We start from the raw sequence: 24,661 nt of genomic DNA on the forward strand, positions 1-24,661 counted from the left end.
ATCATCCTCTATAGCACACTGCTCCTATGCACTCACCAGTGGCTCTGTCAGTCAAACCTGTGACAGATGAGCTCCTTCCCATGCCTCCATATATCCTCATACAACACCACCACTGTGATCAAGATGAATACAGCCATTAGAGGGACACAGAATTGCAATTATCTTTTAAAGCTTTCAAAAACAAAATGCGTGAATTGCTTATTACATTTAGCAGTGACTTGAGTTAGTAATCACTCGCCGCCTGCTGTCCACGCAATTTACTGCCAAATGTTCTTTCAATAACAAGGTATTATTGAAGGCTGTTTTCTTCAAGATGCATGACAAGTTACATGTGCACAAATGAAACCCATGTCACAGCGGTCAAGGCTCATCTGTATGTCCTGTACAGTGCACTGATTCAGAGAGGACAGCGAAGTCAGCAACAGCAGTGGTCTACTGAATATAATGAGAAGAGGGCCTTTGAAATGGAAGGGTAAAAAAAAAGGATGACGCCTTTTCAGCTACACAGCAAAGAGCAGAGCAGTCTGAGGTCATAATACTGGGTCAGTTTTTGGTTTGTTTTACAAAGAAAAATATTTTAAATAGAAAACTAGTAATTACAGTTGTAAATATTATAGAAAAACTGTACACCCACAGATTTTTGAGAATTAAAATATGTTCCATCTGGTAAACAGGATTATATTGTGAAGCTGTCATGCAGTTATGTAAAAGCTTTTACCAATCTCTTGCATTGATGCATGTATTTGCTGTAAATGCATAATCATAATACCCACACAGACTCAATTAGTACAGAATGTAACAACTAAGCCAAAATCCAAAATGCTTATTTCTTATTGCTGCAAAAACGCTGTATTTTGTAACCATCATGGAAAGCTGTATCCTAGGTGATCATAAGATTATTTTCAAGATTCAAACTTAAAACATTCATAGAAAACATGCAGTCCTTCCTCACCTGAAACTCAAAGGTCTCATCAAACAGTGGGTCGTCTTGGTTTTGAGCAGCGGTGCGTGTCCTTTGTTCGGCACAGTCTGCAGGGACACCATGCAGCTCCAGGACCACATATGGGTCTATGACCTCACCCTTAGCGCCTGACCCCTGGGGCTTGGGCAGGTTATGGGCACTAATAACCTGTACAGCAGAATGTCACACATGAATCAATTAAAATGCAAAGCTAGAACATATGGGAAATCTATCATATTTTTGAAAATTGAGATCAGATCTGAACCTTAATACGGAGCGTCTGTGGTGGCACACCAGGAACACAGCCATGTGTGTGGGCACTGAAGTACGACACTTCATCTCTCATAACAGCAGGTCTGAGGACAAATCCACAGCCACCGTTCTGAGAGAAGCGTCCACGGTGAAGGTCCAGCATGGCACCGGGAGTCTGTTGGTTCAAGGCCACGAGCTGCACCCCGCCCTTCCAGTAGCCCTGGGGGTTTGGGTTACTAGAGTCCAGCCTCACCGAGCTGGGGCGCACTCTGGTCAGGGTGCGTTTAGTGAACATGACTAGGTCCTCTGGGCTCTCGCTGCTCAGACGCCCGGCCTCTCCTTCACCTAGAGAACACAGAGTCCAGTACGGCGGCTCAGAGGGCAGTGGTGTTCCGGGGGAGCAGGGGCTGCTGGGAGGTGACTGCTGCTGTGCAAGTTTAAAAGTGGCTCTTTGAGCATAGAAGCTGCGACTGCCTGTCCGAACGATACTCATCAGGTTTGACAACTCTTTGTGGAGCCGCAGTTTTCGTGGCTGAGAGGGTGGAGGCACTACCAGGACAACGCCCAACTCCTCCTCACCGGGGATGGTCATTCTGCGTCCGGCTAAAGGCCCGCCTCCTCCGATCTCCTCATCCTCCTCAGACACTTCTCCATCGGAGTCCTCCTGTTCTGACGGCAGCTTCTTTCCTATTATAAGAATACGTCCCTTCAGTTGTTCAGGAGAGGGCAAAGTGGTGGGCCGTCCTCCCAGAGTGACAGGGAGGGCCTCTGGGCTATACAGGCGAGTCCCAAACACTTTTTTAAGGTGGTGCGCCATGACCACCTGCTGGGACGGCGAACAGCGATGGCACAGATAAATAAACAGTGGGTACTGAGACGTCAGAAAGGCATATTTGTTGACCACCTCCAGGGCAGAGCGAATAGTGACCGGGACATGGTGGTGATGGTGGTGATGGTGATGATGCCGAGAGATGTCTGGCCCATGGTCGACCCCCAGAAGAGGCTCTCCTTCTGGGCCGTCAGTGATCCCTAGCTCCAGGCAACGACAACCAGCCTGCAAGGCCTTTATAAGTCCGCCTAGGTCAGCCCTGCCATGGACCTGGTCATCCAGCAAGTAGGAGCGGTACGATGTACTGAGAAAACAAGACAGACATGAGAATGGCCAGGTTTAGCAATCCATGTGCTAAAATGAGAGTAGAAATTAAAAAAACAGTATGTGCTTTTTGTTGCACATGATTTACTGCCGGAAAATGTGCATAATGTTTCTTATTATTCAGTGAGTGCAAAGCATTTGCCACTACTGCGCAACTCATCTATTCATAATGTAATGTCATACATGAGTGCAATCATGTACAAAAATAAAATGTTTGAATTGTTCAAGTACATTGCTTATTGACGTTTGTTCTTTATTTAGCACATTTTTCTTTAAAAAAAAAATGTATGTGAGAGGTGGGGAAGTGGGACATTTTTCTTTTCTTTTTTTAAACAATATCCAGAGCTAGGGAATCAGGGTGTGATTTTCTTTTATTTGGCAAAGTCAACTCAATGGAGGCTTTGAAGCATGATGATGGGTCATAGCGAGGCAGATATACAAAGATGCGCTCGTCTGTTGCATTGGAGCAGGGCAGAGACTGAGCTGATGTGCGCTGCATGCAGGATCCATATATGCCATGATTGGACCGTACCGTCTCCGCTGCAAGGACTTTACTGGACATGGGAGAGTTGCGTGAAAGCCCAGTTTGAAGGACTAGATTGTTGAATATCTTTTAAAATGTAAAATAGATGTAACATTTAGTCCTTTAAACTGGGCTATAGGAAACCATTTAACACCAGAATCAAATCCCTTTTGTAAAAACTAAAGAAGCCTATCATCAAGTTTACACCCGTCTTTTCAAAGAACTAATATGTCACATAGTTTAAGCACTCTCAAGCCCTGTACAGACATGCAAGTTTGGATGGACCTCAGCATGATCAGGGCTACGTTATTTGTACGGGGTCCTAGTGCTAAGTGCTGATGGGTTCATTGTTTGTCCAGAGAAGAGGGTCCATGTGCAGTCGCCTCTGGTGTGATGGAGCCTGCTGTGTGCAAAACTGTGTTTTTGTTGTTGAAAATGGCTACATGACATTTCTAACCCTACATGTATGACCCAGAGTCAGATTTATCTTTAAAACAGGTAAGTACAGCAAAGTGGGTGGAGATAGGGGGCAGGTTAAAACCAAAATGTTCTAACCACCTGCTTCGATTGCAGGCCACACAATTGAAGGCCACACAATTGCAGGCCACACAATTGCAGGACACACAATTGCAGGACACACAATTGCAGGACACACAATTGCAGGACACACAATTGCAGGACACACAATTGCAGGCCACACAATTGCAGGCCACACAATTGCAGGCCACACAATTGCAGGCCACACAATTGCAGGCCACACAATTGCAGGCCACACAATTGCACGACATACAATTGCAGGACACACAATTGCAGGCCACACAATTGCAGGCCACACAATTGCAGGACACACAATTGCACGACATACAATTGCAGGACATACAATTGCTGGCCACACAATTGCACGACATACAATTTCAGGACATACAATTGCAGGACACACAATTGCAGGACACACAATTGCAGGACACACAATTGCAGGACACACAATTGCCGGCCATACTGCGTGCTCCTTCTGTGTGCAAATGCAAAATACAGAAGTATCGCAGACTTCACTGACATTTATGTACAGCACATAGCAGGAGGACAGTCAGGGATGGCGGCACCTCCACGGTGCTGCGGATTAATTTTTATGGTTAATAATCACGTGAACAAATAGAGTGCTGCTTTCATAGCGTGTGACAAGAAAACAGCAGTGCTCTGCTCCCCATGTGGGTTTCACTTCCAAAATAATATCACTCCAACACAGCAGTCCCTCCGTGTGCAGTCTGTGTGCATAAAAACACTTAAGAAGCAACATTTGTATATAACTTTTGTATAGCTTATTATTAGATTTGATCATAGTGGCTGTTACTGTTTCACAACACTAATTTATCCACTCACCTGATGTAATAGTGTGACAGAGGCATGCTCATGTCCTGGCAGACCCCTTGATGTTCAGGGTCCAGTAGCTGACACTCTGGAGACTGCAGATACCTGGCAAACCCATCTATTCCCATCAGCCCCCGCTCTCTGCCCTGTACTGACGGTTCGTATCGCCTCAGCAGCTCCCAACAGCCCTCCGTGGTGGCCAGAGACAATCCCTGCTCCGTCTCCAGGAACAGCCTCAGATCCTGGGGGTCCAAACACTCACGGTCCTTGGACAGTTGGACTAACAGAAAATACACATCGGGGCGTGTGCACAGCTCACAGAAGGCTTCCTCAAACTCCTCACGTGTCACATGGGATGTCAGCTTCTCCTTACTACGCTGGATTTCTTTGAAACGCAGACGCACCTGTGAAATAGAAAAGAGACACATGAACCATTATAGTAGAATAAGTAAAAAGTTAAAGATGCACTGTATCACTTCTCTGGAGGGTCCACCACCTGCTTGTCTCCAGGCAGAAGTTGTAGCTTTGCATGGGATATTCCACAGTATTACACTTATCTATCTCCATAGAGACAAGCAGGTCCACATCTGTGGAGAAGTGACCCCACTCACCAAAAGAATGCATGTTTTTTTTGTTGCAATAATACCACTTGTAATTAAATAAATGCAAGATAGATAAGCTTATTGCCATACTGTGGAACGTTCCAGTCAAAACAAAAAATATCTCCATGGAGACAGGCAAATGGCTGAGCCTAGAAAACATTTCATAATGCACTTTTAACTTTTACAAAAAAATAAGCATGCATCACTATTAACAATATTAATTTGAATAGAACTTTCCAGAATATCCTATAATCTCAGCAGAATCTCATGTTTCAATCTCACATGACTGAGCCAAAACACTTCTAAGCTCCTCAAGTTTCCACAGTGATTCTGGGCCTCTGAACGTCTGTTCAAGCAGATAACCAAAATTTGGTACAAGTAAGTAACAGGTGACACGTGACAATGGAACACAGGCCCCAGACCTCAGCCTGAAGATTAAAATGTTAAGCCTCTTCAAACACAATGGCCAAAGCAAATGAGCAGAAAGCGCTCCACTCATGCTGTTGTGGTGAATGCGGATCACCTGTCGATCTCAACATAATTACACAAGAGCTGCAGCCAGTGATGACAAGCTCTGATTTGGGTTGTTTGCCCTGGGTCCAACTCTTTGTTGTATAAATGTTTCCAAATTTAAAAGTTACATGACTGTTTTTGATTGCTTTGATAAGCTTATTAAAAATGTCTGGGAAAGTTTATTGAAGAACACTCAAATGAGTCCATGAATCTACTGGTCTCAAAGTACGGCATGCAAAGATGTACTCAAAGTCTGCCAGTAAAATCAGCTACATAACACATTTTTGCTAAAGAAAAGTAAAACTACAGAGCCATATAATTTATACCTTGCAGGGTATAATTTCCCAACATTAAAACCTATGATTTCCTGATTACAAGAATAACTCGATAGTTCCAATAGTACACACAAGTTATATTTCATCGTAGTATGAGAGTAAGTTCCCTCATGAAGAAAAGTCGTCTTCTCTTGTGCTAGGGCCTTGCTCAGTATTGCGCAGCTGGGGAATTTGTTTATCTTGCATATTTTAACTTGACGGGGAGAACCTGAAAAGACACACCCAGAGAGCATGCAACCTCCACACCATTCACTATGTTCAGAAATGATACGGTATTCATCAACATTTCTTCCTATACCTTTGCCTCTTTGATCCCCGGGCACAGTTTACAGATGGTCGACACTGCCACGTCCTCAGACACAATGCCGTATCCATCTTCATCCACCGCTGCAAACTCCATCGCCAACCACTCGCTCCGCAACTTACTGCCCAGGCTTCCCTCTACCGAGAAGCTTCCCTCAGGCAGGACTCCACCTCCCCCACCGACTCCTCCGGCTGCACCGATGACTGAAGGGTGTGCCAATAGGTAGCGAAGGCCTGTTACCCAGATGTTAGCCACATCTGCTGACAGCGCAACCAGGTCCAGTGACTGGAGAGGGACAGGGAAGAGATTACAGAGCAGATGGACAAGAGTACAAGAGTAAGGATTAAAATGTTAAAATGAACAAGGCCAAAATACAAATACAGTGCAGAGATGTCAGCTGTTATGTAAGTGTGATTTTCATGGAAAGATGCAGAGCAAAATCACAGGTCGGGGTTGTATTTTGAAAGAAAAATACAATCTTTTGAATGTAATATCAAAACAACCTTCACCACACAACTTTCCCTTTCTAATGTGTGGTATTTTAGTTGAAAGTTGAAAAATACGACATTGACATCTGCACTGCCTGTCAAAAAACAAATTGCCACAGGAAAAAAATAGGGCACGTGCTGATATTTTGTAGGATCACCTTTAGCTTTGATTACAGCCCACATTCTCTTGCATCGTTTCAATGAGCTTCGGAAATATTAAAAGATTTATTTCCATCAATTAATTCATTCATGAAACAGGCAGTTTATCTACTATATCAGCATTATTACATATTTTTGGTCAATACTATTCAAAAAAAGCTTTTTTAAAATATATATATATTTGTTATTTTACAGCAATTACAGTTACTTTCCTCACTGACCAAATCTACTGCTACATACAGTATGTCCGTACCTGTGATGTAATGTATACAACTTTATATGTAAAATAAATACTTCAACTTGATTATTAAACGTAAGTTTTAAATTTACATGATATAAATGAGAAGAAATAAAAGATGTATCAAGAGTTATTTGAATTCTAACTGACTCTGGCTTACCTGGTAGTCATCCCCGTGTATGATGGAGAAAGCCGCCTCCTCTGCCAGGTGCTCGGACAGTGGCCCGTTGTGGAGGAAGGTCTCCGTGCTCTTGCCTGTTCGGACCTCTCTGATGCTGGACACGTCCAGTCTGGCCCGCTCGCCGTCCTTTTTGGACGGCTCCCAGCGCAGACACGTGAGGTCCGGCTCCAGGGTGTAGAAGCGGCAGTAGACCCTTGAGTTGGGACGAATCTTCTTCAGCTCACAGCCGCCCTGCATGAAGGCCAAGCAGTCCGCTGCGCTGCTGACCTGAGAACGCACAGAGGGGAAAGTACTTTGTCAAAATGTCCACCTGGTCAGGGTCAAGTGTTAGGTCTTTTTTTACCTTCTTCTCAGAGGGCATGCTGCTAAAGGATACCGTCTTCTTTCTGCCTCCACCAAGCTTTTGCATCGAGGGATCCTGAAAACACAACAGCGTTTTGTGCTTAGAAGCTATCAAGGCTTGCTGAAAACATGAATAATGCATGTTGACTTCAGTCGAAAGACTTCACAGTGACAATGTGACAATTTACCATTTTCTTAGAAATGTGTTATTCAAGTCTTTTCCTAATTTCTTCCTTAAAAGTATAAAGAACAGCCTTATTACTGTTGGGGCACTGCCAAAAAGAAAACGTACAAAGGAAATATATCTTCATAGGATTTACATTGTGTTTTAATACGCCAGATTTGGTTTCAAAGTGAGCTCGAGATGGGTTTGACTTCTCCAAATTTGGGCAAATTGTTACAAATGTTTTGGTTTGTTCAACACATCCTAACTTAGCTAAGGACCACAGCTTTTCTTTTTTTGAAGGTTCTCATCTAACCTTAAAATGGGATTTGCACAAGGTTTTAATAAAGCAAACAAAAAGGTAAATGATGACAAACAAATTAATGAATTAATGATGACAAACAAATTAACTTTACTTTTAGTCCTGTCCACTTTAAGAAGCAACAGTGAAACAGCACAAAACCAACACTTGCACCAGTGACTAACACATCACATCAGTCCATCCAAACATTCTTGTACAGTTTATTCAACAATGACTCCTAATGTGGACAAAAATTGCAGACAATTTGACATGAAATACACATATTGATATGCAATACATCTGCGGCTCTAGCCTTAATGACAGATTGATTGGCACGCTGCTTCTCTGCACATTCTCAGGTAAATGCTAACTTTCAGAGCAGCGAGTTCTTTAGCGAGGCCCAGACAGCGGTACGTCTGTGATTGGTAATTAACGCTGTGAATGGCAGCAGTAATTACGGGTGCTGCTGAGTGCACAGACTTCACCACTGAGTCGAACAACAGCAAACAGAAACGCTAAGGTGGACTTTAAAAACACAAGACATTTACTGACAGGAAATAGAAAAGTAAAGAAGGGGATATTGACTACATCTATTTTTGAACAGTCTTGGAAATAGCAAAAAAGTGCCCAAGAAACAACAAAAATAAGTTAGATGTGAATCATATAGTTTCTATGTTTCTCAATCAATATTATTGTATTTGTATATTTAATTGTCCCTGTAAAGAATTTTAGCATGGACATTAGGAGAAGTGACCATCTCCAGAACCTGAGCCAAGATCTTGGTCAGGATCATCTGGCTGCTGGATTAACCTATTGTGTTTTTTGAGTTGATGTGAGTGGCAGTGCGCCCATATGGAATAACAGCTAAAACATATAGAACGATATTGCATAGATTTGAAAGTAAATTGTGCCCTTAAGATGTGATAAGAAAAAAAACACCTACATAACACATTAAATTAACAGGAACAGAAAGTCATATATGCCCTTGATACACTGCAATCCAATGTACATCCATGCTGGTTATGCACACCACTATCAAATGATCAGCCACAATTTTGTATCCAACATAAGACTGTGTAGTAGCATTCACTCTCTTATTATCAGATTGCTGTGAATGCACACAAAAAAAGTCGGCAAATTGAGACAGATTTTTCCAGTACATCTTCCATGTGGTGATGTGCAAACACAGCTTGCCGGGTGTAAAATAAGTCACAGAACTATAAATGATATGCCGTTCAAGCAAAGCAGCTTGATAAACTGCATCAAGGAGGGCTAGGACAAGACTGGAAATGTATGTTAGATAAAAATACATGGACAATATTGCAATACAGAATCAGAATCAGAATCAGAATCAGAAGAATCAGAAGAATCAGAATCAGAATCAGAAGAATCAGAATCAGAATCAGAATCAGAATCAGAATCAGAAGAATCAGAATCAGAAGAATCAGAATCAGAAGAATCAGAATCAGAAGAATCAGAAGAATCAGAATCAGAATCAGAAGAATCAGAAGAATCAGAATCAGAAGAATCAGAAGAATCAGAAGAATCAGAATCAGAAGAATCAGAATCAGAAGAATCAGAATCAGAAGAATCAGAATCAGAAGAATCAGAATCAGAAGAATCAGAAGAATCAGAAGAATCAGAATAAGAATCAGAAGAATCAGAAGAATTAGAATCAGAAGAATCAGAAGAATTAGAATCAGAAGAATCAGAATCAGAAGAATTAGAATCAGAAGAATCAGAAGAATTAGAATCAGAAGAATCAGAAGAATCAGAATCAGAAGAATCAGAATCAGAAGAATCAGAAGAATCAGAATCAGAAGAATCAGAAGAATTAGAATCAGAAGAATCAGAATCAGAAGAATCAGAAGAATCAGAAGAATCAGAATCAGAAGAATCAGAAGAAGAAGAATCAGAATCAGAAGAATCAGAATCAGAAGAATCAGAATCAGAAGAATCAGAAGAATCAGAAGAATCAGAAGAATCAGAAGAATCAGAATCAGAAGAATCAGAAGAAGAAGAATCAGAATCAGAAGAATCAGAAGAATCAGAAGAATCAGAAGAATCAGAATCAGAAGAATCAGAATCAGAATCAGAAGAATCAGAAGAATCAGAATCAGAAGAATCAGAATCAGAATCAGAAGAATCAGAAGAATCAGAATCAGAAGAATCAGAATCAGAATCAGAAGAATCAGAATCAGAAGAATCAGAATCAGAATCAGAAGAATCAGAATCAGAAGGGTTTATTGCCATTGTCAATGAACAGTATTGACAAACATAGGAACCTGCTTTGGTGATTCAGTGCAATATAAAACAATGAACAATAAATAACATATATTACAATTAGTGCCTGTGTGCATTGTTTGTGAACTGTGGACAGCCTGTAAATAGAAATCAGTAAATTGTGTAATTGCTCCAACTTTGCTCATAATTTGTATCTTGAATGTGTTATAGATCTGGCAAAAACAAAATACAAGTCTGTTGTTTTGCTAATGGGCTCGTTTCACTCCCACTCACAAATGCCTTTGTCGTGGCAGTTTTTTCTGTGCGTCTGGAAAGCAACAATTGTGACATACCAATGATCCAAAACAATGAGGCAGTAAGGCACCTGACTTTTGACCCAAATGTGAAAGCGTCAGGACTTGGGAAACTCGTGACACTAGTTTTCTGTTCTATCCGTGACTGTGACAGATTTACAATGAAAAAAATATGATATGCTGAATATTTCAATGAAGAGGGTTGTACCAATATAATATGCAGAGTATAGTGTTTGCAAGGTACTAAGTATTTTCTATAGTCAATGATTTAAGAGGTGTTTTTTTAACCAAAGGGATGATAGTGGCCCATATTTGAAGGCAGAAATCCAGCTACAGTGTAGATAATGGTTATTACCGGCCGATCAATCAGACATATTGGCTTTTGCAACTCTCCGACAAGTTTGTCTAATCCAATAGACTGAAGACTGACAGAGGAAAAATGCATAATCATTAAGGAAGCAAGTTACTGCTCAATGTGTTTACAGACAACTACATTGAGCCAATACAAAAAGAAGTCACAATCTGAATTGATCAGTCTCTTTAAAAACTGCCTCTTTCTTTTCAGTGCTCATAACCTTCTAAATACTCAACCTAATGGATAAAGTATTTTTTGGTTTTGTGACAATATATAACTGTAACACCATAATTAAACAGTCTATGTGTAGGTTTTTCTACACAAAATTGTAGTTGTCTGCGTGACGTCTGAGTGACGTCTGCTTTTCCATGAAATCTGTAGCTGCGCAAGAGGATTTTATTTTCCATATTTAGCTGAGCCCACAGTTACTCGTCTCAGCTTTCTGTTGTTTGCATTGCCTTATTGTCCAACCTTTTCACCCTTTCTGCAGGCGGTAAATGCTGGAGCACCACATCTAGTTGTTTATCATGTAAATTTGGCACGGTGAATGTTCTCAAACTTTTGCAGAGGTTTTTTCAACACAAGACAGGACTTTATAGCACTACTTGGCCCACGATAAAATAAAACAGAAAGTTGGGACAAGGAGGGGCGTGGCGGACATTGGGACGGATCGCTTAAGCAGTCGCAGCAGAGGTGAATTGGTGAAGCAGCCGTTCAGCTCCTTGGTGTAGATGGATTGTACCCCTTGTACAGGGCACACTCTGACACTTAACTGCACTCATACAGGGTCCTGTCTCCGCTGGCTGCTGGTGTGATGTGGGACAGGGCGAGAGTGCATGGCCAGGACCAGAGGTTGGTATATATTGAAGATAATGAGATACAATTACAAATATAGTGTTTTAATGAAAAACTTGATGCCGTTAGGTGTTGTGCACATGTTGAGCAAGCATGCTACTGAACGAGCAGGCCATTAGGTTGCTATAGTGATTGAATTCTCATGGTCATACCACACATAGCCCTTTTCACTGCTGAGGTGCATTTATCTCTCCATGGAGACAAGCAGGTGTTACAGGCCAACGAGGCCACTCATGTTTTTTGGGTGTGTTAATGTGTTTTGAGCTATGTTTTTGTGAATAAATGCAAGGAGCAAACATGGAGATAGCTATGAATCTCTGAAATGCTACAAACTTTTTACACCAAATGCAGCAGACATTCACGAGTGAGGCTTAGTAGAGAGTTTTCCGGAGTCTCCAGAGTTCACCTGCTCCCACTGGACTCTGGCGTTGATGCAGGACACAGAGGAGGGACCTTATGATGCCTGAGTCTTTTTTGTCCAGAGGGCTGTATCTCTTACCTCCTCAAACTCCCTGACACATGATCTGCTGACTCTACCTGATCTACTTGAGCCATCCATCTATTCTATCTATCTACCTGATATAGCTCTCTTACTTTTTATGTGATTAAAACGTTTTGGGAAAACACATAATGCCAATGTCATGATTGTACATGAACATGTACAAACTGGATGAGGCTGGTTGGTTTGTTGAAATGTGTTTGAAAGCTCCTGCCACTTGCAGCTGAATGGATTTCCAAAGACTAAAGAGTAAAGAGTAAATGGTCCACACTGGGAACCACTCGAATCTGACAACTCCACTTCCTCTACCCGCACTGCCAACATGACACCCGAGCCCGGCGCTATGTGAGCCTGCGTTTCACTGGACACTCCACAGAATAAAGTGTAGCAGCTGTGGTGCAATAAAAAGCGATCATTAATAGACTTAACAATTACAATAGAGCAAAAGGTACAACAGTCGGTAATGACACTGGAAAATGTGTGAAATTATGTGCTATGAATAAACAGCATAAAGCCTTAAAGCAAGAGTCACAGTCACAACTTAGGCTGAGAAATTACTCAAATTTAGTAGAGTTTCAGTCATTTCTAACGGACTAGTTCAAACTGGAGGAAACAATTTGACATTTTTTACCACAGTTTAATAATTTACTTAAAAAAAAAAAAAAATCAAATCAAATTGAAAAATAAAGAAATAAGCTGTAATATTGCCCAGCCCGATTGCATTTGTATTTTGTTGTGCAAATTAAAATTTGGAGACCCCTGCCCAGCATTTGAGGCCCTATGTGTTACTTTGTACCACAGGAGGTCGGGCTACAGCAGTCCATATCAGGCCATTAAACAAATGCAGTCTTTGGCAGAGAATTGCCAGGGGCTTTGGGCTTTACTATCGAAGTCGTACAAAAGCTGAAGGAGCTTAACAGAGGACCTTTAAAGGTTGAAAATCAATACTTTTAGGCAGCAATGCTAAAATAACACGACTAACAGTGGCAGTGCACACAGAGCTCCTTGTAAGAGGGTGATCGGGAAGCTTAAGGAAGGCCCCCTTGGGGCAGTACAGAGTTCAATTCACACTCGCACAGCAGCTTGTTGGGGGCATGATGCATTTGAATGAGTGGAAGAGCCGAACAATTGAGCAGGGTGTAAAACACATGCATCCTTATTGGAGAAGGCAAGAGGAGAGGTACCAGCAAATGAGCTAAGTCGTATATTCTGGGTCTGAATTGAAAAAGAACATGGTCGAATAAAGCGGAGGAATTGTTGTGAATTCAGAACTGTTTATGTAAAAGTGAATCTGTTTACAGGAAGGCCCATTTCAGTCTAGTGTTAAACCTGGGCAAACAGTAGCTTTACCGAAAGATGAAGAAGGGGACAAGAGGGACTGTTGTAAGTAAGTGCATAATAAACAAACTATATTCAGAGGCCTAGAAGTTTATGGCTTGCATTCCCAACAAATGGCATTGAAGTGTTTTGGGTTGTTGCCTTTGATTATGTTGCAAACTAATATTTGGATTTAGGTGGTCTAAGTTCAACAGTGTTTAACATGGTTCAAGATCACTCCGTACATATTCTGTCAAAGAATGATTAAAAGCACCATTACTGGGTGGTCGAAAATGGTATTATGGCTTAATGGAAACAGTATTACAGAAACTGCAATACAAATGGTCTCAATAGTAGCCTCCATTTTTCATCCCATCAGAAGAAACACTGCAAAAAAAAAAACAGAAAACCCTGTTGTGAGACTTCTTGTGGACGAGCGAGGCTGCGGAGGCACGACACAAACATTTGGCAAGGTGTTCTTAGCTGCTCCAGATCTCTGCAAACGACTCTGCCGCTGTGTAGACAGGGCTCATGACGCTCACCAGCCCCCGACTCTGCTGACAACCTTAAACTGGCTGAACAAATAACAAATAACTCACAGACTATTTGAGCCACTCTCCTCCTGCAGGAGGCTGCGGTCCATTTGGACAAGAACCTCTCGCCATAAGAACAGATTCTTTCCCTCTGCCATTAGAGTCATGAACACTTCATAACACCATGTTTTGCACTATTGTTCTGACCAAAGTGTAAACTTTAGCCCAGATTTATTAAGACAGCAGCTAATTTACGAGAATTACATAACAATAGCATGTACTATTTTGTTGGCGTGTTGCCCCTTGTTTACCATCCATCACCATCACCTTCCATCCTCACCTGTAGTCTGTTCATTGCTGTTCACAGGTTTATCTCCTTTTAACTGTTTCAGACACTGCTGATGCTGACCTGTAGGCCTGGATGCTCCTCAACGCTTGGAGGAACGCTGCTCTAGATGAACTGCTCTTACTCTGCTAGATGAACCACCCTCTCTCCACCTGAGTGGTTCTGGCTCCACAGTCTATCTGCAAATTTAAGTGCATCGGCCTGTCCATCTGTGGGAGGAGGATCTCTCCTTCACTGTGGTTCTCCTCGAGGTATCTCATTTCTCCCAAAGGGTTTTGTAGTTTTTCCTTTCCCAGAAGGAGGGTTTAAGGACAGGGGATGCTGGGATATTTGCTAATTTCATTGTTTAATATGCTCCTCATCAATACTCCTCACAGCCTTCACATAGAAATGTAAAATGACATGAGACAGACTCCTAAAATCCGTTTTATGTGCAGCTTCTGTGATTTGCTACAGTTTAATGTGCGATAGTCGCAGGTCAAGGTAGAGGTAAAGTGTCAGGTAAAGTGTGTTTTATAATCTCCCACCTCCATCAAAACAACACAATGTTATTTTACATTTTGTAAATGAGCCATACACAATCTTTTGAAAACCTCTCACATTTCACATCGATGTGTGCAGTAGTGCTCTTCAGACATGTAAAGTTTTCACACAGTTTTCCTTGTAGTCTTGATAAATCAGACAGCGGCCACAAAATGTTATCATCTGCATTTTCTCCACTTCAAATTTTGTGCGAATTTTCCTTTTTTCCAGGGTCCCATGTGCTAAATTTGCACTGCGGCCTGAGAGTGACGCAAATCAAAGGACTTTGAAGCAAAATGCCACATCATGGTTAAACATTGTCTCAAGTTGAACTAAAAACATGAACAAAATGGAGGCGTAGCACAACTGTGATTACTTTTGCCGAGTGGAAATGAGGTGAGGACAGGGGCATGATCTGAAACACTTTGCTATTCACTCCACTAACATGTATTGATAGTCAGCGGCAATATTTACTCACCTCCCACAGATACAGGCCGCCACCAGCAACGCTGTTTCATTATTTATTTCTAGTTCAATAACTCTCCCTGAAAATGTATTTTTTATTAAGTTTATCATCATAAATGACATGGCCCCATCCTACCTCAAAGATGCTACAGTACAATATCATCCAAATAGAGCTCTTCGCTCTCAAAATGCTGGCCTTCTGTTGGTCCCAAGAGTCTCTAAAGGCACAGTAGGAGGTAGAGCATTTAGCTACCAAGATCCTGTGTTATGGAATCAGCTCCTGTCCATGTTAAATAAGCCGACACAATCTCTTCATTTAAGACCAGGCTTAAAACGTTCTCCTTTAAATCACTTATGGTCAGGCCAGTTAGGAACATAAATAAAAACCTGCAGTTTCTCAGCTACACTGCCCTAGGAGCAACTATGCTGGGGGAAGTATGGCAGCTTGAGCTCTATCCTCTGCTTCTGACTACTTATGCTATCAAACAATATTTCATATAACTTGCCATCTGTTCATTGCTTTTTTTCCGTCTTCATCCACTTCCCGCTTGTCTAAGGGCATGGGATGCTGGGACATTGCCAAATCCCTATGAACATTGTTTAATCTGTTTTTCACTGTCGCCCCTTGAGGCAACTACTGTTGTGGTTTTGGGCGTTACAAAAATAAATTGAAGTTAATTTAATTAATGTGCATGCCATACATTAAGTTGTTTTCCAGGGGAGAGGTTAAATCTCTTAATCCCAACACCCATTGTATACATACAAATACTAATGAAACCTTAATAAAATGTCTTTGATTGCAAGAGTGCTATACTGTATATATAATCTGAAACTTCTACCATACTTATCAACATGGACAATCGTAAACTAAATGTTGTTGTTTCAATGGTAGGTCAAAGCACTCTTGTAATCCACTCCCTGCATTAAGTCACATATTCAGGCGATTTAAAACAAGACCAAAAGCAATAACAAGGGTTCAAAATAAAAGAGCAAAAAATTGACCTAAAATTGTGTTCAGGGGGAAAAAAGACAATACTGAATGAAGCAAAAGGGAGATGAAAAGAGCAGCACACGTAAGAAGAGTGACAGTCAAATGAATGGACAGGGAACAATGGCTGACTGTATTAGACAGATTCAAGTGTTTATGCCAGCTGGGGTTTTATACAAGAAATTATAATTCATACAATAGAGGCCACAATTGTAATTAGACCAAATCAACAACCTACGCCCCAGTAACTGTGCCTCTTGAACATCATACATTCACTATGATGTTACATCTTTCTGGATAAGAGGTGTTGACCCACACAATAAAGATTTGAAGATTTAAAAAAATATGTTTGAAGAAGTCAGTGAGTTAATGGATAAAAAAGCTGCTAAATTGGCAATTTTACTGTAAAATTGAATTCTCACAACCACAGCTCTCTAACATTTTAATGTTTTACAGACCTTAAATTAATGTTCCAAGCACTAATGGCTAATCAAGACTAAGTCAAATGCAAATGTGGGGTGCGCTCTTGCCTCCCAAGAAGGAGATCATGGGTTCGATTCCCGGACCAGACCAACATCACATGGGTTATCTCTCTGGGTGGAGTCTGCATGTTCTCCTCGTGTTACCGTGGGTTCTCTCCGGGTTCTCCGGCTCCTCCCACCGTCCAAAGACATGCATGTGTTAGGTAGAATTGGCAACTCTAAATTGGACAGGTGTTGAAAATTAGCATATTCTGCTATATACACTTAAAACATTGCATCTGGTTTGTCCAATGTAAATGCTATGTCCTTAAATAAATAAATAAAAAAGTAGGATTAATTTCATTGTCACGTCATCTGTGGCCTTTTACGGCCCTCAATGACATTTTTTTGTCCACCCCCAGTTCAAGCCATAGTCTAGAAAACGTTGTACAAGGGTTTGTATTAAGAGTTATGTACTTTACAGATAACATATCGTTCTGATAGCATAAATTATGAACCATGTCCTCCTGGTTCCTGTCCTTGATTAATTAATTGTGATTTGCTTAGCCTTTTGATTCTATTTCATATTGAACATGGTGCCCTAGAGAATGGGCCATTGTACTTGTAATAGAGGACCTCCGAAGAAAAACATGGTGCACAATGAAATGATCAGTTGATTTAGTCATGAGCCTCCTTAATCACCTTAAAATAGGTCAGAGTTATTGCTGTACATTAAAAAACAAATTATATAAACACAGCATTAATGTCTAAAGGTCTAACTAATGTTTTAACTTCACCTTAATTTTACAAGGGTTTTGTAGCTCCATGTATAGAACATCTACCATTAAACTAGCATTAGAAGATTAAAGTTCACGTCTAGATGAGAGTATTATCTCTTTATTACACTTTGCTACATCCAAAATACAAAGACAAACTTTGCACAGTGACCTTCATTGAAACCATTACTAACTACTCTCTGTGACCTCAAAGAGCCAATGGAACATCAGAATCTATCACACCAACATACAGTCAATAGCCCCGGGTCCGCGCATCAATCTTTCCATCCATTGACCACAGTGTGTTTCATGTCAACACAGATCGTAGCGGCCAAGCACCTGGTACTTACATAAGAGCAAATCTGATCTAATGTTCTGGCTAATGATCCTTTGGCCCAATGACAGTAGATTAACCACAAAACCTACAGTCTCACAGTCACTAATCCCTACAGCACTGGACAGGCCAATGCTGGTCAGTGTACGGTCATGACATCACAGCGATTACTCAAGTGTGTATTTGGATTCAACGTTATGGATGGACTAACACGAATGCTAATGGAATTAAGAAAACAAACTAAAACATTAGACTGATCTTGCAGAAATACATTTGATGCATTAGTTTAGCAGATGGACGGACGGATTGCTTTTGAAAATATTTTACCTTTCATGAATTACAAAGTTATAGTTGAAGGGCAGGGCAATGTTTCCTCGATACTTACACACATTTTAACACAATGATAAAGTTTGCACACACTATAATGTAGATAATGGGAGAATACAATGCTCTCTTTCAATTCCATTAATCTCCTACACTCCCATCGACACAGGGATTATTCCAATCCAAACAGGTTTGTAACCGAGGCTTGTCAGGCCTTATTAGGAAAAACAAACACAGCCTCAAAGATGGTCCTGATGACAGAATCTTTATTAGGAGGACAGTACGCTTCCAGTGCTAACTACTCTGCCAGTAAGGCTAGGTTATTGTTACCCCGGTGCAGGTGTTGTTATGCTCTATCTTGCTTTCAGATAAAGTGGAACTCCGGCAGCAGACTCCAATGTCACACACTGGAACAAAATAACCTTAAGGCTGAAAATAGCTAAACCGAAAGTGAGCAAGTGTGTGAGTGTTGGGCCCACTGGGTTTTGGTAACAATGTAGGGACCAGAATCTGCACCTGCCATACCAGTTGCTGCACTGTTAAAGCACGAGCATGAGAACATTTTCACTACAGTTCAGTTGCGTTACAATTGTATGAGATGCATTCAGTCCCCATTCTTGAGGGTGGTAAGAAACCGTCTGGGGTAGACTGACAGAAGCACGATTGCAAATCTGCGGCAAAGTTTCAAGATATAAAACATTCTAATATTGACAATATTGTTTACGGTTCTAAAAACTGCTACAGAAAGAGTAAAGAGTAATTCAAATGTTTTTAAAAAAGGGTAAAAGGGGATATTTATGCATATTCATTTTACATACAAAAATTGTTTATAACCTTGCCCACCCCTAAGCATACATGTTTAGTCTGGGTGGGGTATGTATATGGATATATTTGCTTCTAACCAGCTATATTTTCTATCCAAACACCTAACAAAAACCTAATGAAAGCCAACATAGAGCACTGGCACTTCATAAAATCAATCTTCACATGACTATTTTTGGGACATAGAAAAGCCAAAAGAAAGTGACCAGGTCCCTGTGGCATAGGGAGGACATGTTCACCCTTTACATAGTACATAGCACGGTAAAGTCCATAACCTTGAAGCCTTAAAACAGTAGTCCTAATATTAGCTTGCATGTGACCTAAAATGATGCTGAATTTTTCTTTTTTTCATTCTTACTCAGAATATAGTCCGCGTCACTGTATTACTCATACTTTTCAGACTTTTGAGGAGGTAATTTTACACGCTTGGTGTTAAATGGCAATAATGAAAAGTCTGTAATTTGACTCGGGGAAAAAAAAAAGATATTATTTTTGTCATTTTGCGTGTGTCTTGCTACAGCGTTGTTGAGTCACGGAGCGGAGAGTGTCAGGAAGTCGAAATCTGATAAACTCTGAGGAAATCGTGATATCTGACGAGAGGCGTCTGCCCAAGTCACTCCACTGTGAGAGTGTGAGACCATCTGGTTTAGTGAATCATTACACAGTGCAATTATGCCATCTATCCTTCTTTCATTTTCACTTTTCTTCCTGGGGAGGCACGGGCAATTGCTTTTTACTATGCAGTGAAATAAAAGTTGTATGTATTATTTATCTTTTTATGTAAAACCTTTTATTCTATTTTTTTACATCTTAGTCTTGCCCTTTTAGTGTAACTTTAAACAACATACAGAACACAGAATACAAAACCTCATTGAAAACATGCATAAATGACCAATACGCAACTCACACATATTTTTAAATAAAAACATATAGGCTATATATATTTATTTTTGTGAGGATACATCTAAAAAAAAAAAAATTAAATCTATTTGGGACACTTAAATATTGATTTGACAAAAGTCTATGTCCGATATGGCTATAATTGACCCTTCATGGATAGATCAAAGTTAAACTGTTTTCAAAGTGTAATAATTTAGTGTCTATCTTTTACTACATGCACACCGACAGAAAAGCAATGCACTTGAGGAGCTGAAATTAGTATACAAGTTTTGTATTCTGAAGCCTGAAAATTAAACTGGCAACAAAGGACATAACAAATGTTCCCAGACGGACATGACAGCAACTTCCCCTCCGTGTCTAGACAATCATGCAATTCCACCTCGAAATGTGCCTTATTTTCCTCTTGAATCCCACAAGCGTTTGTCCCCACGACCCTGTCCAATTCCCTATACGCATTATGACTTTCAGCACGTCTTCCTGTTTATTGCTCCCTTGCTGTGTCCTTCCCTGCTCCCTTCTTCTCTACTTCCTCTATCTCCATCTTCTGCTCAGTCGTTCCCATCCCTCCATCTGAGTATTAACGGTATCCGGAGGAGTCTTCAGGCAATGGCCACTAGAGACTCTTATCCGAAGCAATGACACACTTCCAAGTCAAGAGGACGTTTGTTATGTAACAGCTTAAAGCCTCTCCCGGCTCCTCTGGTGGGCCGGCTCATATCTACACACAAACACACTGCTGTGGAGACAAGGGATAAACAAACAATACAAGATGGAAAGTTGGGCTGGAACCAAGACAGAAGTGAGGAGGAAAAAAGACACCAAAGTCCAGTGATTTCGGTGCTCAGTAGGGGAATTCTCACAGGGAACGATCTGGGTTTATGATCTAGAGAAGGATTTCACCTCCCTGTGACATTTCAGCACAATATTTCAGTCTTTTCACATTTGTCTTATACTTAAAGGGTGGGCATCACCGGCATGGCCTTAAATTGGTTGAAATCATACCTCGAAAACAGGAAATACTTTGTTGAGATTGGTGTCTCTGAGAGCATGGCATTGACCTGTGGGGTGCCCCAAGGGTCAATCCTTGGACCCCTTCTGTTCAATCTGTACATGCTGGCAGCTAATGCGAAACAGTGGTGTGTCCTATCACAATTATGCTGACGACACTCAGATCTATGTCTCACTGACGGCAGGTGAATATGGACCAGTCAATTCACTTCAACAGATCAGTGTGTGGATGCAAAACAACTTTCTCCAGATGAATCCAGACAAAACTGAAATCATCGTCTTTGGCCCACAAAAACTTAGAGAAAGTGTTAGCGGTCACCTCCAGTCTCTCTCTCTAAAAACCTGCAGTACATCCAGAACGCTGCTGCTCGGGTCCTGACTAGAACCAGGAAGTATGATCACATTAGTCCTGTTCTCAGGTCTCTGCACTGGCTCCTGTGGCTCAGAGAACAGACTTTAAAACAGCTCTAATTGTGTATAAGTCTCCCTATGGCCTAGCACCAAAATACATCTCAGACTTCTGTGTGCTATATGAACCATCTTGGACTCTAAGGGCCTCAGGGACCGGCCTTCTGCTGGTGCCAGAGCCAAGATCAGACACGGAGATTCTGCGTTCCAGGTCTATGGGGCAAAGGTCTGGAATAGCCTCCCCAAAGTAGTGAGACTGGCCCCCACCCCGGCTGTGTTTAAATCCAAGCTAAAAACTATTTTGTTTAGCCGCGCCTATGACTGACTTTACCTGGTTTATAATATTTTAAAATACTACATTATTTCTATTCTTTATTTTACTCTGACGTACATTGTTTTACATTTTTATAAATTGCATTGTGTTTTTATTTTTATTAAAATAAATAAATAAAATTAAATAAATTATAAAATAAATTATATTTAAATTTTTTTTAATTGTGTTCTAAACACTATAAAGCACTTTGAATTGCAGTTTGTATGAATTGTGCTTTATAAATAAATAAATTTGATTTGATTTAAACCTACACAAACACATTTAATGAGACATTTATTCCACATTCTTGTTGGGTTTAAAAATTAAATAAAAAATTACTCAAATATACTCAAATAAAAATACCCTTGTTGTGTGTCTTGTTTTGTCCATATTTAGCAGCATGCAGTTTCAGCAGCTCAGGACAAACCCTTCATCTGATGTGCGCAGCCTTATGTAGAATGAAAAATGAATCACTCAACTTTACCTATAAACATAAGCAGAAGTATTGTAAGATAGTATAAATCTAGCTCAATTAATACAAATAGAAAGAGGTCATTTATTCTTAATATGGATAAAGATATCAAGACAGAGAGAGGGCAGGAGGAGGCAGCAGCCCTGTTTGCCTCGGAAAGAAAAATGTTTAGTAAATGGCATGATCTTTCAGAGAGAGAGGGGGGAGACTTATGGGGACAAGAGCAAGGTCTAAATAATAGACAATGTAAACATTTTAACAAGTCAGGGGGTTATACTGAGTATTCAGCTCCAAATTTATGACGGCACAGGCTCACAATGTCAAGTATTGTGTGCGGAAAATTTTCCGGATCACAAGTTCAACAGCTACCATCGTGGTCAAGTCAACTTTATAATGTCACAAATAAAGCCGTCTCGAAGTGTAGTTTAGGGCATGAATATATTCTCTGTCCTTAGAGCCTTAAGAGACATGAGAATAATACAAATGAATAATCAGAGAAAAGAACAAACTGACTCAGAGGAGGGATCGTCATCGCAGGCTGGACCGACAGACAATGAGAGGTGACATCAGGACAGACAAACTCCAGAGCCAATACTGGTCCGAAATGTGCAAAATAATGTATTCATTATGGGAGATGTACCATTTTCTTTCTGAAAATGAGAAAAATGAGTGAATATTTCAAACTTTTGTATCTGGTGTAAACCTAAATTCAGTTTTGGCCAAAAGGAAAATTGTGTGTTTGAAACATAGTCAGTTTCAGTGGGGCAACATTGTTTTCATTTTAGATAGTAGAAAAAGCTTCAGTTGTAGTCATCTGGACTCAGTTTGAAAAATAATTTTTCAAACTGAGTCCAGATGACTACAACTGAAGCTTTTTCTACTATGGAACACTCCTGGACGAATGAGGGATTACACCGACATATTTCATTTTAGATGGCAAAAACTGTTGCAAGATGAGTTATTTGTGTGACCTTTTTTTCCCTAATTATTTTTGCTATTCAATGTGTGTCACGATACTAAAATGTAAAACCTACAAGGAAAAGGCTTGATACACAGTTCTGGTCCAATTCTGATTCTACAATGACAATAGAAAATGTGTTTTTTTTTTTACAATGTGGTATTGTACTAGTTTTGATATACAATAGATCAAATACATTCTAAAACTGTTGAGGAAAGGTCAAAATGTGTCTGTATATATATATAATATGTAAATGCACCTGTATTGACACCTGCTCTGAAGAGGATCTTGTTCCAAATTGTGTCGAGTTTAATGACAACCATAGAAGAGCAAATTGGGATCAACTCTATGTTGTTAATCTCAAAAAAAGTATTTTTTCTTTGCAAATGTGATGGGGCGTTCTTTCCTCCTTGAGCCTGTGTGTGGTGGGTCTGTGCCAGCTGAGGAGCATTGGCTTTGTCAAACGGTGCAGCTGCACACAGACAAAGACACCAGACGTGAATGTCAGGGCAGTGGCTTGTGGCTCAGGGTTCGACAGGCTACACACACACACTCACCAGGAGCCATTTTCTGGTACTGTGTTATCAATAGGACTTCAGCCGCTGCCATGGCAACAAGAGGTGAAGGACACTCACCCGAATAATGAAAATGTTATAGTCGCAGGCTCCCTTTAACCTCGGAGAAAAGACTCCCACAAGAGGTGAAGTTAATTAAATGAGTACATCTGTGTGTCTGTGGGGCAGATATTTCCTACAGAGTGAGCGGACGAGGCTGCAGATATCAAGCACAACTAGAGCAACGTTTACATTTTCAATCCAGATATAAGCTACATTTACCACAGGTGTGGTTGAAACATTTCCTGTTTCATGTGTGCTTGCGTTTCATAATTGCAGAAAAAGAAGAAAGGACATATCTATCTTTTCTAAACCTCAATGTAATATCAAATGCATACATAACAGATAAATCATTCTTTCTGAAGAACTTCAATAACATAGGAATAAAATTGAGTCTACATTTAAATTGTGTTTATTTATGTTGTTTTCAGTTAATCAGTTAATAGACAGCTATTCTCCTGTTAAAAAAATGTTTTGCACAACGAGAGGGAAAAAAAATCATTTTGCTATGCTACACTTCTGCATGATACATTTGTATTCAAAGCAGGAACACACACTAAACCCATTTGAATGATCATTGTGAACCTTGAGGAACTAAATGCAAAACAATGGTAAGAATTTACAGTCTACACAGACTAGACTTGCTTGTGACATAGAGAATCAAGTTAATAGGACTATAGAAATAAAAAGGATAATAATTAATAATAATTGTTTAAATAAATGGTATGCTAGTCATGTGGGTTAACATGCACTCTGTCACTTAAAGGTGCACTGTGTAACTTTTCTGGTGGTGGGTCTGAACCTGCTTGTCTCAATGGAGATGTTATTGTTTTGCCTGAAATGTTCCATGCATTCAATATATCAATAATCAATCAATCAATCAATCAATCACAAGTATTTATAGAGCACAGTTCATACAAAATCAACCCAAAGTATACCCACTATAGAAAAAACTAAACCTAACCACATAA

General features: G+C 40.4%; 1 protein-coding gene across 1 annotated transcript in view; it reads right to left on the minus strand.

The window, feature by feature from the left end:
• plcl1 (phospholipase C like 1) overlaps positions 1 to 24,661 on the minus strand; it is an 83,379-nt gene that overhangs the window by 16,692 nt on the left and 42,026 nt on the right. The window contains exons 2-7 of the mRNA XM_072444951.1: positions 7,421 to 7,495; positions 7,057 to 7,344; positions 6,006 to 6,296; positions 4,270 to 4,661; positions 1,227 to 2,346; positions 953 to 1,129 (exon numbers count right to left, since the gene is read on the minus strand). Coding sequence (XP_072301052.1) covers positions 953 to 1,129; positions 1,227 to 2,346; positions 4,270 to 4,661; positions 6,006 to 6,296; positions 7,057 to 7,344; positions 7,421 to 7,495 — 2,343 coding nt within the window. The remainder of the gene's footprint in view (positions 1 to 952; positions 1,130 to 1,226; positions 2,347 to 4,269; positions 4,662 to 6,005; positions 6,297 to 7,056; positions 7,345 to 7,420; positions 7,496 to 24,661) is intronic.

Source organism: Eucyclogobius newberryi, unplaced genomic scaffold (genome assembly GCF_026437365.1).
Source record: "Eucyclogobius newberryi isolate DKJ021-1_F unplaced genomic scaffold, fEucNew1.0.hap1 SCAF_14, whole genome shotgun sequence".
Taxonomy (NCBI): Eukaryota; Metazoa; Chordata; class Actinopteri; order Gobiiformes; family Gobiidae; genus Eucyclogobius; species Eucyclogobius newberryi.